The sequence below is a fragment of the Hydra viridissima genome, unplaced genomic scaffold, assembly GCF_058129835.1.
Source record: "Hydra viridissima isolate aposymbiotic clone 2 unplaced genomic scaffold, HvirCarnegie_v1 scaffold_1, whole genome shotgun sequence".
NCBI lineage: Eukaryota > Metazoa > Cnidaria > Hydrozoa > Anthoathecata > Hydridae > Hydra > Hydra viridissima.
The window spans coordinates 3,199,417-3,215,828 of NW_028324300.1; the positions used below are offsets into that span (position 1 = coordinate 3,199,417).

General features: G+C 28.4%; 1 protein-coding gene across 4 annotated transcripts; it reads right to left on the reverse strand.

The window, feature by feature from the left end:
* Positions 1-6,703: 6,703 nt before the first annotated feature.
* On the reverse strand, positions 6,704-16,300 carry LOC145187489 (poly(A) RNA polymerase GLD2-like). 4 transcript variants are annotated; one of them, XR_016454640.1, is made up of 16 exons: positions 16,169-16,300; positions 15,458-15,676; positions 13,975-14,166; positions 13,718-13,832; positions 13,526-13,620; positions 13,375-13,438; positions 13,212-13,278; positions 10,564-10,600; positions 10,384-10,423; positions 10,150-10,282; positions 9,902-9,948; positions 9,650-9,723; positions 9,457-9,525; positions 9,183-9,274; positions 8,309-8,388; positions 6,704-6,869 (listed from the first exon to the last, which is right to left on the reverse strand). XR_016454640.1 is itself a non-coding variant. In XM_090094509.1 (16 exons), exons 2-16 carry the CDS (start codon positions 15,650-15,652, stop codon positions 6,822-6,824), a joined length of 1,344 nt encoding a protein of 447 aa, XP_089950635.1. In that variant the 5' UTR covers positions 15,653-15,676; positions 16,169-16,300; the 3' UTR covers positions 6,704-6,821. The 4 variants fall into 4 exon arrangements, 2 of the variants coding, with proteins under 2 accessions (XP_089950635.1, XP_089950634.1); XM_090094509.1 differs by having other exon boundaries at positions 9,902-9,947; positions 10,153-10,282; XR_016454639.1 differs by lacking the exon at positions 16,169-16,300 and having other exon boundaries at positions 15,458-15,714.
* Positions 16,301-16,412: the final 112 nt, after the last annotated feature.

A 16,412-nucleotide genomic window follows, 5' to 3' on the forward strand; every position in this document is an offset into this window, starting at 1 on the left:
TAGAATAATTTTCAAGAATTATTCTCTTCTTCTGCTAATCGACGTTTCAAAATAAACCCTATTGGATTTCTTTTTTAGACAAAACCAATTCTAAAAATATGCATACCTGTATGCCAGGAAAAAAGCATTTTACACCAAAGATGGCGCTACATAAAATTGGTTCTAATTTTCTATAAATAAATAGTTTTATCACTACAACGATTTTTTTTCTTCCAAATTTTAATTTAACATAGGTGAATTATTCTATTATTTTATTATAACCTTTCTGTCACTAAAGTAATAATATATCTCAAACATATTTTTGAAACCTTTAGGCGCATACAACTGTTGTAGAGAAAGTATTCTTTTTTTTTCTTCAGATTTTTTTACTTGTTGCAACCACTTTTTATTGCAACCACTTCTTTTGATAACTTGTCAAGGACAGCGTTTTGCAAACTCTATTCGGGTAAGTAAATTCTTATAAGAAACTAATGGTTCCTTGGCAGGATGCTGTCCGAAAAATTCTGAAACAAATAGACGTTGTTTTACAGTTGCAGTAGTTCGTATTTCGTTCCGCTTCTGTAGATTGGTATATTTCTTTGAACGATTGAGTAGCTGAGTTTTTTTCAAAAAAGTTTAGAGAGTTTTTCGGTTATCTTGTCTTCATTCTACCAGTGGGCATGCATCGTCCTTAAGACATCCGTGAAACGTTGTGTGGACGATGCATGCCCACTGGGCTCCTCTGTATAACAAGGTCGTCCAGTAATTTTTTTTTTTTTTTATACACTATCTTGGTTTCCTCAAAGTCCATTTAGATTACCAGATTCCTATATCGGAAACCTCTTAAATAATAAGTTCCTATTTTCCCTAAAAAACGGAAATATTTAAAAACGAAAAGGTTGCTCAACATTGATGCGAAAACTGTTAAGCAATATTGTAATTGTCAATCAATGAAAAACAGTTTGTTTTTTTTTATTTTTTTGGCGATGTACGAAAAAGGTCGCTTATATAAGTCCGTATTTGCTTTAGGTAAGTACATATTTGTCTTATATAAGTACGTACTTTTCTTACAATATTAGCCCCAGGGTTTAATGCTATAAAAGTTACGCCTTCGTAGCACCACAAACGTTGTTTGCTTTGTTTGGTTGGTTTTTTTTGTTGATTTTATTGTTGTTTTTTTTTTATGAAGTGCGAGAAAAATATCAAAACCCCCCTTCCACCCCCCAGGGATAATGTTTTAAAACATATTACGTATTTTTCATTAAAGAAATTTAAAGTTTAAATGTTGTTTTTCTGATTTTTTAAAACACTACACAACTCAAAAATTCAAACATTTCAGTTAAAGACATCATTCTGTGCAACTATAAATACTGTAAAAAGACTCCTTGGCCTTCTAGAAGTTTTCTAAACTTCTAAAACTTTATTCTCAGGCTTCTAAAACTCGTTCACAGACTTTTTGAGAAAAGATTTAAAATATGATTGGATATTAACTGACATGACAAAACCTTGCACAATTGATTTGAGCCTTAATACATCTAAAATGTACAAAGTTAACTTAACTAACATCAGGAAACCTTTTCCTCCGTAATTTCTTCCCCCATCAATTTCAAGTTTGTTTGATATCTTTCCTTCTTTAATTTTAACGAGCAATTTTTAAATTCCTCGAGTCAACAATAAGAAGATTTTTCTTCTTTTTTAAGTCCTTTTCTAAACTTTCTTTTATGAACAATTTATCAAGTGCACAGTAAATGATTGGAACTGCATTGTGTAATTCGCTTTTATGCAGGTTTTTTCTTTAGTTGCCAATCTATTTAAGATAATATTGAGTTAAATTAAGATAGATTTTAAGGTTTCAAAGAGATCAGTTGAAACCATATATGGAATATATTTAAAACAAGTATACCTGAGATCTTTAGCTAGCTGTATCAGCTTATCGGAGGAAAAGTAGGAGTTGCTTGAATCCTAATTCCTCAGTCTTCCTCATAAATTTCTTCTTTTTCGTAGAAAAAAGCATCAACAGATGGAACTGTCTGTCCACGGATGTCATTTTCTCTAATTGATCTATATCTATTCGCGCCATTATAGTTATTAGGCACGCTTTGCGTAGATTATACAATTTGGTTATTTGATACAGTTAGTTATCATTCTTATTATCTAGTTGTTATTCTTATTTCAGGCTTCGCTTTGAAATTATGAAATTCATTTGCAATTATGGATAAATCTGCTTTCAAATTAAAAGAAGATTTAAAAACCAAACGTATGAGAAAAAAAGAAAGTGGAAAAAAGAATAAGCGAAGATGCGTACGAGACCAGTAAAACAAACAAATAGAATTTAAAAAAAAAAAAAAAAAAAACACCTGCAGACGGGATATGCACCATTACTTTTTGTAAACTTATAATTAATATTTTTTGCCTATTTTTTTGGTGTTCTCATTTGATTTTTAGGTTTTCATCTTTTAATTTTTTTTTTAATTTTAGGTCTTTTGTAAGTGTAAGTTTAATTGCCCTGGTTTTTTGCAGATGAAAAAAAAAGCTCTTCGATGACTTTTACAAGTTGAGAATCAATGAACAAGAAAGCTTTTTAATTGGGCTTATGCAAATCCTACTTGCCCAAAGATGTTGATATGGGAATTATGATGAGCCAAACGACAATCAACTATCAGTTTCACAGTTTCTGATGATGAAAGAGACCTCAAAAGGGTATGCAAAAAAACATTTCTAGACATTTTTGCTATTAACCTCCAAAAGGTGACCACTCTTGTTATTAAAAAAAAGGCTGGTTTGACCACTTTTAAAGAAAAACGTGGAGGGGTAAAAAAGTTCAAGTATACTTTTCACGACAGGCAAATTGTTGAAAACCACATATCTTTCCCAGGGATAAAATCTATTACAGTCGTGCCAAATCTGAGAAAGAGTTTTTGAGTTTGGATCTGAATGTTAAAAAAATGTACACAGCTCACAAAATTAAAGAACCTGACAACGCTCTCGAACAAATTTTACCAATCTGTTTTTTTAAAGATTTTTTTCCCAAGCTTTCATTTAAAAGGTCAGGGATTGACACGAACAAAACGTGTGATGCTCTTGATCTTAAAAGAAAGAAAAATAATATACAGATAACATGATTAACGATTTGATCAATACCTAAAGAAAACATCACTTTTTACTGTTGCTTCGGAGCTAATGGTTCAATGTTAAAAACGCTGATCATTTTGGAAGAAAAGTTTACTGGGGTTGGAGATTTTCTATCTGCCTCTGGAACTATCAGTGATGATTTTCTATTCACTCAAACATGATGTATTATTAAATTGAAGAGGAGTGAACGCTCTACAAAGCGGTATATCTGAATTTTATGTACGTTTCAGGATTGTAAAAAAATCAAGTAATCTTTTCAAGAGACCTCAGCCAAACTGTCCCATACTAGATGTATTATAGCTTTTTTGCTTCAGCTTTGGGATTCATGTAACAGACACGGCCAATGGCATCATGTGCGTGTGACATGAAGAACAATCTAGACGGGGAGGGAGCCAAATTGTGTCGTGTTTGATACAAGCTATTAATTCAGGATATTTAACTTCCTAAAAATGGTTTAGGTTAGATTCATTCATTCAACTGTTAGATTCATTTTTAAAATGTCATTTTTTTGACATTTGTACATTTTTTTAACATTCAGATCCAAACTCAAACACTCTTTCTCAGATTTGGCACGACTGTAATAGATTTTATCCCTGGGAAAGATATGTGGTTTTCAACAAATTTATTGCATGCATTAATTTTTACACTTTGTTAACAAGTGGAAGATAGGAGGCTATGAATATAATAAAAAATATTTAAATATTCTAAAAGATGTAGAGGAAAAGAAGCATCCTGTTTTTAAGCAGGGCAGCTTAAAAACAGGATGCTTCTTTTCCTCTACATCTTTTAGAATACGGTTTATCTCACGCTTCTTGACGAATTAAAATTTATTAAGCAAGAATATACTTTTCTCATGGAAATGGGATAGTTTTTTTTGATTTCCCAAAAAAAAACTTTTGACACATAGATTACTTAGCCTCGTCACTCCTCTTATCTAAATTTACACGCACACCAACGAATCTAAAGATATGTCCAAGACCAGAGTCAATCACAAAATTTAAACGTGGTTAGAATGGGACGTTTACCTAATAACAATTTTTTTCTTTTAAAACGTGTGTTTTGGTCGTAATGCGATAATGTTTATGTTTTCATGAAATTTGTTGTATTACGAATTCGTTGGCTTTATGACAAAAATTTCATTAAAAAATTCCACAAAGAAATTTCACCCTTCACGAGATTTTTATAGCAATTATTATAAATCGTTATATAGAAAGAAAGAATTTGAATTGTGCTTAAATACGTTTTTTTTTTCATAAGATGTTTATTGCATCGCGCGACTTTTTATTCGAATTTTACGGGATAAAACTTTGTTTTTAGTTCTTATAATAGCGATCCTTTGATCTAAGTAATCTTATCATTATTAGTTTTTGTTTAGTTAAAACTTTGAGTGAAACTTCTGAGTGAAACTTCTTTCTGGTTTTTACATTTCATTCGAGTCGCATTCGATCACTGATGTAGATTAACTAGATGTCCAACTCGCGCTTCCACAGTGAAGCAAATTTTTTGCCAGCAAGGGATTGTTTTGCCAGCCTGAAATGACGCATTGATATATCCTAGCAAAACAAAAATGAAGTATTGTGAGTTTAAATATAACGGCTGCCGGCATTAAAAACTTTATAAACTTGCTTCACTTTTTCCTAGGGAATCTTTGTGAAGTTAGACATCTTAGTTAATATATATCATTACGTTCGATGGTTTAACTCTCCGTTTTTCACTGAGCCGTTTCGCATAAATTAAAGATTCACTAATATAAAAATTTGCATTTCTTCTGGTCACCATTTCTGCCTTGGCTCTTTTTTTTTTCTAGTCCAAACTTCTTTCTACGCATTTTGATGCCAGAAAAAAATAGGGTCGTATTACGAAACTGTCTGTTTCATATTACCACCCAACGCCATTTTCTAATATTTCCCAATGTATACGTTGTCACAATGATCTCAAAAAATATATAAAAAAAACGATGAATTTGTAATCATATTTTAGTGATCCCAATGATCACTAAAATATGATTTTAAACAACTATCCTTGACTTTTAAAGTTTAATAATACTACTATCTGATGCACTGAAAATAATATATTTTGTTTTTTTACTAAAGTTATGAAATATGTTGAATGTTACGAAAAGTTTTAATGGTTAGAAGGCACAGCGTTTTTATTCATGACCACATACAGCGTCATACTGACGCCTGTTGTCCTTGAGACACCAACGCGTTAAAATTGTGTCAGTTGTCAATTGGTGGTTGCAGGTCTTTGAAAAATACTGTTATTTTGTATTACAACCCTGTTTCATAATACCAAATCCTCCCGTTGAAATTTCTTGGTGAATTTTCCCATTGAAACTTCTTGTATGTAAAAACTGTTCATTACTTTGTTGTTATTTTCATGCTATCGAGTACCCTTTCTTTGCACTGACCCCTTACGAAGGCCCCTTACTTTCATACAAGTTTTTTGGTTTTATTGAGTTTATTTTTGATGTTTTGTGAGCTTCTCGTCATCATTTGGTTGAATCTTTAATCTTTGAATGTATGAGATCTTCATTAAAAGTGTTGATCAAAATCTTCTTCGATCGTTAAATTAAGCTGTTAGTGGTGTGATTCCATCCGTCGCAGTGTTTCTTGCTTTTTGTAGAGCTAAACATGGATTGAATTATACCATTTAATAGTTAATATTATAGGCTTCATGTAATTGTGTTTAAATTCTTATTATTTATAAAACTTAAATTATTATAATTACGTTCCTTTGTCATTTTATACTCTTGTGGTGTTTCAAGTCTTGAAATGACATTTTTTACTTCTTCATGGTTTTATAAATGCACATATTATTTTTCATACAATATATACGTTTGAATTTCTGTTAATACCAGGCATTGGCCTAATATTAACAGAAATATAAGATTCTCTAAGATTTAGCGGCACTCAAATCTTTTCGGCAGCCGAAAAGATCGTAAAAATCTCCTGCATTCTTGCATGGCTTAAAATAATCTTGAAAAGCTGTATATTCTTAAAGTTACGTATGTTTCTGCCATTGAAAATTGAAGGGTAAAAAGTACCAGAAAACGCATAAATTCCGATTTGTTATAGTAGAGGATCTTATATACGTTTATCGCAAAGTTTAATAAAACGTTTTTGAATTATTGCTTCGGCAAAATTGAATGTATGGAAGTGTATCAATAACAAGACGTTGTTTCTAAACTTTGAAGTAATATAATGCGTAACGTAAATTGGAGTTAAAGAGGACCATAAAAATGGGGCATAGGAAGATTAAGTAACAACGATCACACAGGACGGAAAATAAAAAAGGGTAACTGTAAAAATTCATATATATTCTATAAACAAATATTTGTACAACATGTAAAACCCTATAAATTATACAATAAAAAACTGTAAAATAAGCATCTGACTATTTAAATAGTCCGACCTAAAAAGTATTCCAAAGCATTTCGTTTTGAAAAACATTTATTTCAAAAAAAACCAAACAGACCAAGTTTTCAAGCTTATATTCGGGCTCGTTTCACACATAAACGCGACAAAATATTCACTTAGAAAAACAAACAAAAAAAAAACACAAAAAACAAGAGCATATTGATAATAAATTATTTCTTTCTTTTTTTTTTTGCAAGACGATCCAAGAGCTCCGGGAGTCATCTTATAACTTTTTTTCCTCTTCAAAAAGAATCCAATTTTTTAACAGACAGTGGAAAAACCCAACAATCATCATAAAAGGTTTTGTAGCGATAGATTTTCAAGAAGTCTTTCATATGCCTAAAGAATTACAAAACCTGGACTTAAATATCAAGCAATTGCTGTTTCATATAAATGGTCCCTTGATTATGTTAATTACACGTTTTTTAAATAACTGTTGTTTGGTTAGTTTTGAAATTAGAATAAAAAAAAACTATCCAAACTAATAAACTAAAAGATTTAAGAAAATGTAAAACAAACATAACCAAGGAATCAACTAAATTTATTCCTAGAAGGAAACGGGGGTTAGTTGAAACGAGGGTTAGTTGAAACGGGGGATTCATAGGCTTTTCTACATCTATTAATTTCCTCGAAAAATAAACTTGCCTCAAAATATCTTTCGACACAATTCCTACATATGAATAGTTAGTAAAAATTGTTATTTTTTAAATTTTTTAAATTCATAAAATATATTTTGGGAAAGATTAAAAGTTTCGGAACTCATCTTCATTTTCATTTTTTAGCTGCAGATAAATGTACAAATGGAAGTGTGTAAGGGGAGTAATAGAGGCTAATCTCAATAGGCAGTTGATACTTTATCAACTGTTCTATTTGTTGTATAAAATTAGAAAATATGAAAGTGTTATTGTGTGGAAGTTTACTTTGATATTTTATTTTTTAAGCTTAGTAGCTAAATTTTCTAAGCATTATTACCGTTCAGAAATAAAGGGTTTGTAAAGAGAAAAAAAAAAAAAAAAAAAATAGTGAATAAAAAAATCTCACCACCACCAACAGAGAGCAATTCTACTTAATTATCGTAACAACAATTTTCATTTGTTCAAAGCATAGGAAAGAAAAACTACCCGAAATGTAAAAATTCAATCAAAATCTTATGACCGCAACACACAACCTTGATAAAAATGACTTTACAAAAAGGTTTCATTTTGCAATTCAGATAACAGGTTTATTATTTAATCATAATATGGAAATTTTTATCATAATATGGAAAATTTATTCAATCAGTTACATTTTAAACCACAAGCAACATAGAATGTAAGTGAGATAGGAAAACCAAAAACCAATAAATGTTTTAGCTCCCATATTAAACAAGCTGGAGCTTCAACCATTGCAGTGAGAGAAACTTTAGTAACAATATGTTATTTTGTTATTTTCTTATTATTGGAACAGTCAAATAAAGGAATCAGAACAACACTATCCTAATAAAACAAGTCAGGAAAAATAAAAATCCAAAAAACCTTGAATTTAATCTTTGAATGTAGAATGATGAATCAATGTGTGACTTAACAAAGTAAAATTATACATATCTATTCTAAGATATGTAATCAATGTGCCTCAAACCAAGGCATATACAACAATAAATATAATTTACATACAAATAACAATAACAAAAAAAAAACTGGTTATTATTTCAGTTTCATTTGAAAAGGATAATAAATGTCATTCAAAATAAAAATATCTAGAAATGGCAGATAATCTAGATGAAAGTCAAAAGAGCTTACCCTCTTAAATTCATTTTGAATGAATTTAAACTTTGAATATTCATGAACAGCACGTGCTGTGTTAGTCCGATCAAAAGGTTCTAAAAGTTCAACATCTTTGTTTGAAATTTTTTTGTTAAATTAAATTATGAACTGACATAAAAATATTGAAAATATAAAATAAGTCTTGTCACCATAAACTAAAGAAACTTGTTTAAACTCCAGGTAAAAACTTTTATAGTATACTGATGTACATCAAAACGATGGTGTACAGTTACATAAAGTAAAACAAATATATAAGTCAAAGTAATAATGGTGAATAGAATTTTATGTTTAAGTATAAATTTCAAAAATATATAAAAACCTGTTCAAATCTACTGCAATGAGCAAATATTATCAGTTAAAATTGTAACTCAAATTTTTTGAGCAAAAAAAAAAGGAAATGGAAACTTAAAACAATGAGTAAAATGATACAACAACAAAACCATGATTCATGGTTTTGTTGTTGTTGTTGTTGTTGATATTTCATGATGAAATATCAACAACACCATAAAATATCAAAAAAATAATAAAAAATCAAAAAAACAATAAAATAATGAAAAGCAGTAAAATAACAAGAAAACAATAAAATAAAAAACAACAACAAAATAACAATAAAATGATGAAATAGATGGAATGGTAATGACAAAAGAGAAAACTGAAAGAACAAATTTGTGAGGAAAATGCTGATACATAAAAAAAAACAATAACTTTTACAATAAGAATTACCAAAACCAATCTAAGAAGAATGTGAAAAAAAATCTTTAATTTTAAGTAACTGACTTATCAAGACAGATGCTAAAATTAAGATTTGCTTATATGTACAAAACTTTTTATTAAATAAATATTATTCTACCTTCTATACATAAATATGCATCCTTCCATGTCATGTTCAAAGCTTTTGGAATAGCATGACCAAGTCGAATACTTATCACCAAATCATCCCATCTGAAGTCAAAAAACAAAATATTGTTAAACTTTACACAAAAAAAAGGAAAAAAAGGAAATTAAGGCTTTGAAAATTTTTTTTCACAATTAATTTTTTTAATTTAATGACTGTGTATGTCTATTTACTATTCTTAGCAGGAGTAAAAAGTTCACATTTTTAAAAAATAAAATTAAAAACTCACTTGAACTCAAGAGCATAATACTTGAAGAATCCAAAAAGTAACTCCCCAAGAGACTGTTGATTTTGTGAGCTAAAAAACAAGAATTCGTTAAAGTAATTTTTAATTTTGATTTAAAACAATTTCAACCTTCACTCTATCACATTTATCTTCTCCACACATAAAAAACAATCTTTTAAAAAACTATCAAACTTACCAATTACATGGTATTAGGTCAGCTGGTTCAAACATAGGAAGGTCATCAACATTTCGATCAAGAGAGAAAAATTGCTATGTAAATATATAGAAAACTGAATAAAATCAATATGTGTATAGGAAAAGTAAATTAACAGTATTACAAAAGTGAACCCAAAAGTGAAAAAATTACATACTGTTTCATATAAGAGTTTAAGAAATGCAAAAATGCAAAAGCTTAAAAGAATTTAAATTTCAATTCAAAATATCATACAGGATACTCTTGCTGTATAGCAGTCAGTACAGGTGGACGACAAAAACCTAAAGGAAGGAACAGGAGACATAAAAAAAAAAAAGAGAGAGAAAAGAACTTATGTTCAATCTGTTTGCTGTGGGTGATTTTTTTTATTAACGACTAAATTATGTATGCTTGAAAAAAAATAATTTTGAGTTTAAAAAAATTCTTCTGCTAAAAAAAATACTTGAAGATTAAAAAAAGTCTGTTATTTAAAAAAACATGACTTTCTTTGTAAGTAATGTATAACCATCATGACCAAAGAATAACTGGAAAGAGTTCCTTGGCTTGCATCATTTATGCAACGCGATTTTGCCCAACACTTTACTGCCATTATTAAAGGTCGTACACGTTCATCAACTGGAAAAAAAAAATCATTTTTAACACAATAGGTTGAGCAGAGAAGCTCAATTTATTTAACTTTTTATCAATTTCTTTTAGAAGTTGATTGGACTGAATACCTTTAGAGTAAGTACGAAGAAGATGTGTGTTGCGAATTCCCTAAATGCAAACAATGCATTCAACAAAAAACTTATTATGCATGAATACAAATTTTAAACAAAAGATCAAGTTTAAACTGAAGCTGAAATTTTAAATTGAATTATTTACAACTTAAATCATGATGAAATAGAAAAACTTACAATTGAGTTGTTTGTATTTATATCACATTCACATCCACTAAAAATATTCAAATAATTGAATAATACCTCAAAGGATGCTGTAAACCAAAGTTAGCGGTTTATTCAAATACTCATATAGATTTATGTAATCACAAAGTAATAGTACTGGGATAAAAGAAGCAGTTGATATGATTATTTATATAGATGTACCTAATCTCAAAGTAATAATGCTGGGACAAAATGTTCTGTGAAGCATATTATATTATTGAAATTCAATTATACAGTTAGATCCTTTTTCGTATAATTTATTTTTCTTTTTAAAAACATTTCTAACTGCAATCACATAAAAAACTCAAAAAAATGCTTTTAAAGAACTTTTCAACATATTTTAATCAAAAAAAAAAAAATTTAAAAAAACTCCTTGAACAATATGATTACTATGTTATTTTACAAAAAACAAACTACTTTTGGGGCGATGAGATTTCGATGTAATTTTACAAGATGTGTGCTAATATTGCTTTATATTTTTGTTTATTTTTCTAATAGTGTTTATTTTCTTATATTATCTCTAACATTTTTTAATAACTCTTTTATTTTTATTGAACTGATCCAAACTTTGTAAAAACTTCAGAATTTCTTTTTAGAAACATAACACCCCCTTAATATTCAATCATATTGAAAACGACGGTTGTTTTGTAAAGAGAAAAATATTATTTTTCTCTTTACAAACCAACAACTTCTGCTGGAATACAATGTGCTTCATATGGATGCTACAATTATAACCATGATTTTGAAGATGGTCAGGAAATAAAATCAAATATTAGTATGTTTTGTTTCCTACACAGTTGAACTTGAAAAGAAAATCTGGTGTCAGCTGATCAAAAGGCAAGAAAATTGGGATTTTTTTTTCAAAAATCAACAAGAGATTTTAAGAATCAATTTCCCAAAAATAAGATCTTTAATCTTCCAGGCATTACAAAGAAACAATTAGTTAATGGAGCGAGTTTTTTGGTTTTCTTTATTGGTGGTGATCTTATTTTGATATCATTAAATGGGAGTTTGCTAACGCTGCATCTACTCTTAGGATAGACCACAAACATGTCTCTGATGTACAGTCTATCAATTACCCATTTAGCTAAGATTTTTTGAATAGATAAAAGAGAACATGTTCCTCTTTTTCCAGCTGGACGTTTTCAAAAAAGAAGTTCTAATTCTGCTGTATGCATATTTATAGCAACAAACATAATTCTGTCTTGTTTTTTTAAGCTAGCTGCACATACACCTTTATACAGAAAAAATCCTTACTATGTTTTGTTTAAATTGTAAAACTTATTTACAATAATTTAAAATCACCTTTATTCACTTTGATTAAATTTTTTTTTTACTCACTTGGCTGAAGACATGTGTTATTTATTCACTTTCTCAATGTATTTATTTATATGTTCAATCGTAAAGTTTGGAACAATGTCAAAACAAGTCAAGAATGTTAAGCGTCTTTGAACAGCCATCAGTCTGTTTTAAGTTCTTTATTTCCACTAGCAGTTTTTTACTGAAGCACTGAAGATCATCAACAATAACTGGTGGTTCTCTTCTTTTCTTTTTAGCCTTTTTCTTTCTGGTGTTGGATCCCTATTTGTATTACTTCTAATCTAATTAATGTATATATAAAAATAAGACAAAAAATCTCAATAAATTTCAACCTTGAATAACACGGAACATTTGTGATGTCCAAAAAAATTATTTTAAATCTGGAAGTCCCCCCCCCCCTCTTACAGAGGGTCTGTTGTATAAATGTTACTTATTCTTTCTCCCCTGTACTACAACTAGTTTTTGAGGTGATGTAGATTATAAGAATTTAGACTAGTGACAACAACTTTCATAAATGAATCATCACTGTCATCTTCTCTAATTAATCATGAAAATTAAAGTAAATTGTAATTTCCTCTAGAGAAACAAACATAACAATTACAACTAGTATACCATCAATCAACTCTGATTCTTCATAAGTTAAATTTAAAACTGACAAGTTGATTGCAACAAAATTTTAATCTCCTTTTTCATGACATTAACTTAAATTCTTTCTTGAGTTTATAGAAGAATATTTTACTTTTTTGTTTACATTTTTACAAATTTATGGTCTTGAAACATTAAAAAAAAAAAGATGCTCTCTTACATGGGTGTTATGGAAAAGGCATTGATTAAAGCTCAGCTAATAATTATCATTTTTGTAAATAAAAAGTAAAAAAATCAAAAATCCAACTTTTATTGTTATTTGTGGTAGCACAATCAAGTGGCCAAATATAAAACAAACAAAAAAAAAATTGATTATGAAATTTTTAACATGTCAATTTTCTTTTCACTTTAAGTGTTAATTAAATTGTATTTGTTCAAGAAAAACCTTAAATCTTACAATAAAAATATTTAACAAAAATATCTGACATGGTTATAGGATTTTAAAAAATTGAGAGATCTTATATACATAAATCAGTCAAGATAACTGATGTAATCATAATAATACTCCCAGAGTATGGTTTTAAATAATGTATGAAACACAGTTAGTGGAATATGTGTTAATTACACATAATAAATAATGACATAGATAATACATATTTACTTATCATTAATGACATAATACAAAATAATTTACCATTAATGAGTGTTTAGCATACCTAACAGTATCTCTGAACTTTAATATAGGAACTTTAGCACGAATGAATTGTATGTTACGAATGCAAGCTGAGTAAAACAAATTTTGAAATTAAATTTAAATAATGTCATTAAATGTAATATGCAACCCCCAAAATTTAAAAAATACATAAATATTTAATTTACACATTGATTTTAGTAATTTCTGAAGTTGTTTTAAATACCAGCATGCTTCACTTCGTTGATCTACCTGCAAACAAAAAAAAATGTGTTGAACACACAATGACAGTTCTGTTGGTTAGAATAAAAGAATAAGGTATTAGTATGAGACATTTACTTGTCGTGTATGAGTGAGCATTAAACAAAAATCTGCATCAGAATTGTTGCTTGCAAAACCATTACATGATGAACCAACCAAATGCAAACTACATGCTGAAAAAGTTATTTATTTAAAATTGATCATATATACCACAATTCAAAATGACAGTCAATATCTTATCTGTCACAGATGAAAAAATTGATAAATAACCTGGAAATTGCCTTCTAAACACTGACAATAGGGCAGAGCGAAGGTTTAATTTTTTTTGAAGCATATCTATAGATTGTTGATGACTAGTAGAGTAGTTTAGCATCTCATTTGACAGCTAAAGATAAAAGAAAAAGGTTCATCAAAAAGTAAAAAAAAAAATAACCCAAATAATAACAAAAAAATATTTTCAAACAATTTACTGAAATATTCAAAAGATTAGCAAAAAAATCTAGTGAAATTAATTATAAAACTTATACCTTATCATACTCAGAATGTTTAGAATTATTACATTCAGATAATTCAACAACTGATTTATGACTTTTAGACCAAAATTGGTCTGGATTTTGCATATGTTGACGTTTTCCATAATGGTTATCAATAACTTTGGACTTATGTGTCACTTTTGAAAAATCTCTTTTTCTTTTATCGAAATTATTAAAAGGTGGTGCCTATAGTAAAAATAGATTTAAAAATATAACAAAAAGTCATAATAATAATTTTTTACAAAAATATGTTTCAAATATATACAGTAGTTTCAAGGAAATAGGAGTGTCAAGGTTGTTAATTTTTTTTTAAACATAAAAAAAGTAACCATATTTGCTAAAGACATATTTTTTTTAGCATAACAAGAAAAATGTTTCTCTACAACTTGACTACCAAATTCCCTAGTTCATTATTCTTTTAGTAATTCAGTTTATTCGTGCACATGTAATAATATACAGGAAATTGTGAAAAAAGTAGGCAAACTATTAAATTAATTCCCATTCAGTTTTCTTATTAAACTAATTGCTATTCATAATTATTATATAAATCAATGCCTTATCTTTTTCTAGAAACACTTTCATAAAATGGAGATTTACAATGAAGAGATTATTTATTTCCAAGAATTGAGCCAGAAATATTCTGAAAGCATTTAATATGAAAAGTGACATCCAACATTATCTTGAGTCCCTAAGGTTAAAAAGAGCATGCCAAATGCAAGTAAAAGTCAATTCAAGGTTAAGTTATTATGAACTTATCCTAATTAAAATGTTGACATTAGGTCAATATTTACTTAGGAAAAACAACTTTTATGCAGTTGTTAAAAAACCAATGATGACAACCCAAGATAAGCTAACAAGATTAAGTTGGTGTGAAGAGAAAGTTGTTTAAACTTTTTGAGTGGAAACAATTATTTTTTATTGATGAAAGTAACATTGAAGTAATAAACAGGAAAAGCAAGAGTTCTTCTTAAAAATTTTAACTTTGGAATTTATAATAATCCCCTTGTTCTACCAAGGTTGTAAGGTTGCGTACCTTTAAGATTAATGAAAAAGAGATGCAAAAAAGCACATAAAAAACAATTTAAATGCTAGTTTTTTTTGTTTGTTTATTGCTGTAAGAAATTTCATTTATCATTTTTATCAATTTTTTAAATAAATATGTATGATAATATTTAAAATACAATTGCATGCTTTAGTATAGCACCCTGATGTGAGTTATTTAAGAACAGTTTTTCTTCAACACAAGAAAAAAATTAGGTCACTATCATCTTTAGTTTTTATCTAATGATACTTTGAAAAAGCCTTTGAAAAAAAACATCTTTATGGCCTTATTTTTTGAAACCACTGTATAAATATATGTTTTTGTATATTCAAATAATAACATATTACAATAATAGTATAAAAAATTTTGTTTGATTTTTTATTCAATTTTTAATTCAAGCCAAACATCAATTAAAAAAAGGAAAGAAATAAAAACCTCTCTTTTGTTAACTACAGGAGTTAATGCAGGGACCTTAACACTTAAAGCATTTCTCCAGATAGGACTTGCTACTTGAAATCCTTGTTGAAGATTACGCAAATGTGTTGTGACAATTGGGTGAGGCTGAGTATACTTGCGAGTTTTCTCCTCGAGTGATTCTGATCCAAAAAACCTTCTGCCTTCATAAGTCATTGCATGTAATGTTTTTGGGATGATCTAAGTAAAGTCAAATTATCTAGTTGACTAATTCATTACAGTACAACTGCTATATTTAGAGTTTGCATATAAAACTTTTTCTTATAAGATTTATAAATAAACTTTAGATAATTATAGCTATGTATAAATAATGCTAAATGTCTGTGCTTGAATTTGTGAAGTCATCAGAAGATGTAAAAATATATTAAACATATTTGGTTATATGGCTACTAATTTTGCTATACTCTGAATTTCCAAATTTAGTTACCCTTTTTAGATCGAAAATTTAGAGAAAAGGCTTTCCTCCGAGCATAATGCTGTAAATTTTAAAGGGAAATATTATTTTAATCATTTCTTCACTTTACATTATTTCATTACAGTTGAAACATTAAATGCGCAGTACGTTTTGGCATTTGAACAAATTTTAGATTTAAAAAAATTATCTTATGCATGGATTAGACTTCGAACTATTTCACAATTAATAACCAAATAATCATATAAAAAATATAGCACCTTAGGCTATTTGATAAATTTTTCTTAAATCTCGAAAGGTTTAGGATGTATTTTAAATATTGAAGTAAAATACATTTTTATAGGCAAAACCTGCTAAGGTATCCGTACCGAGTACTATAGCATTAGTGGGATACAAAGCTCAATAAAATTGGTCCGTGTAACTTATTCAAATTACAGACTTGTGAAATGAAGCATTTTTATTATTTACATTGTTATCTTAAATATTTATGTTAATTTATTTTTT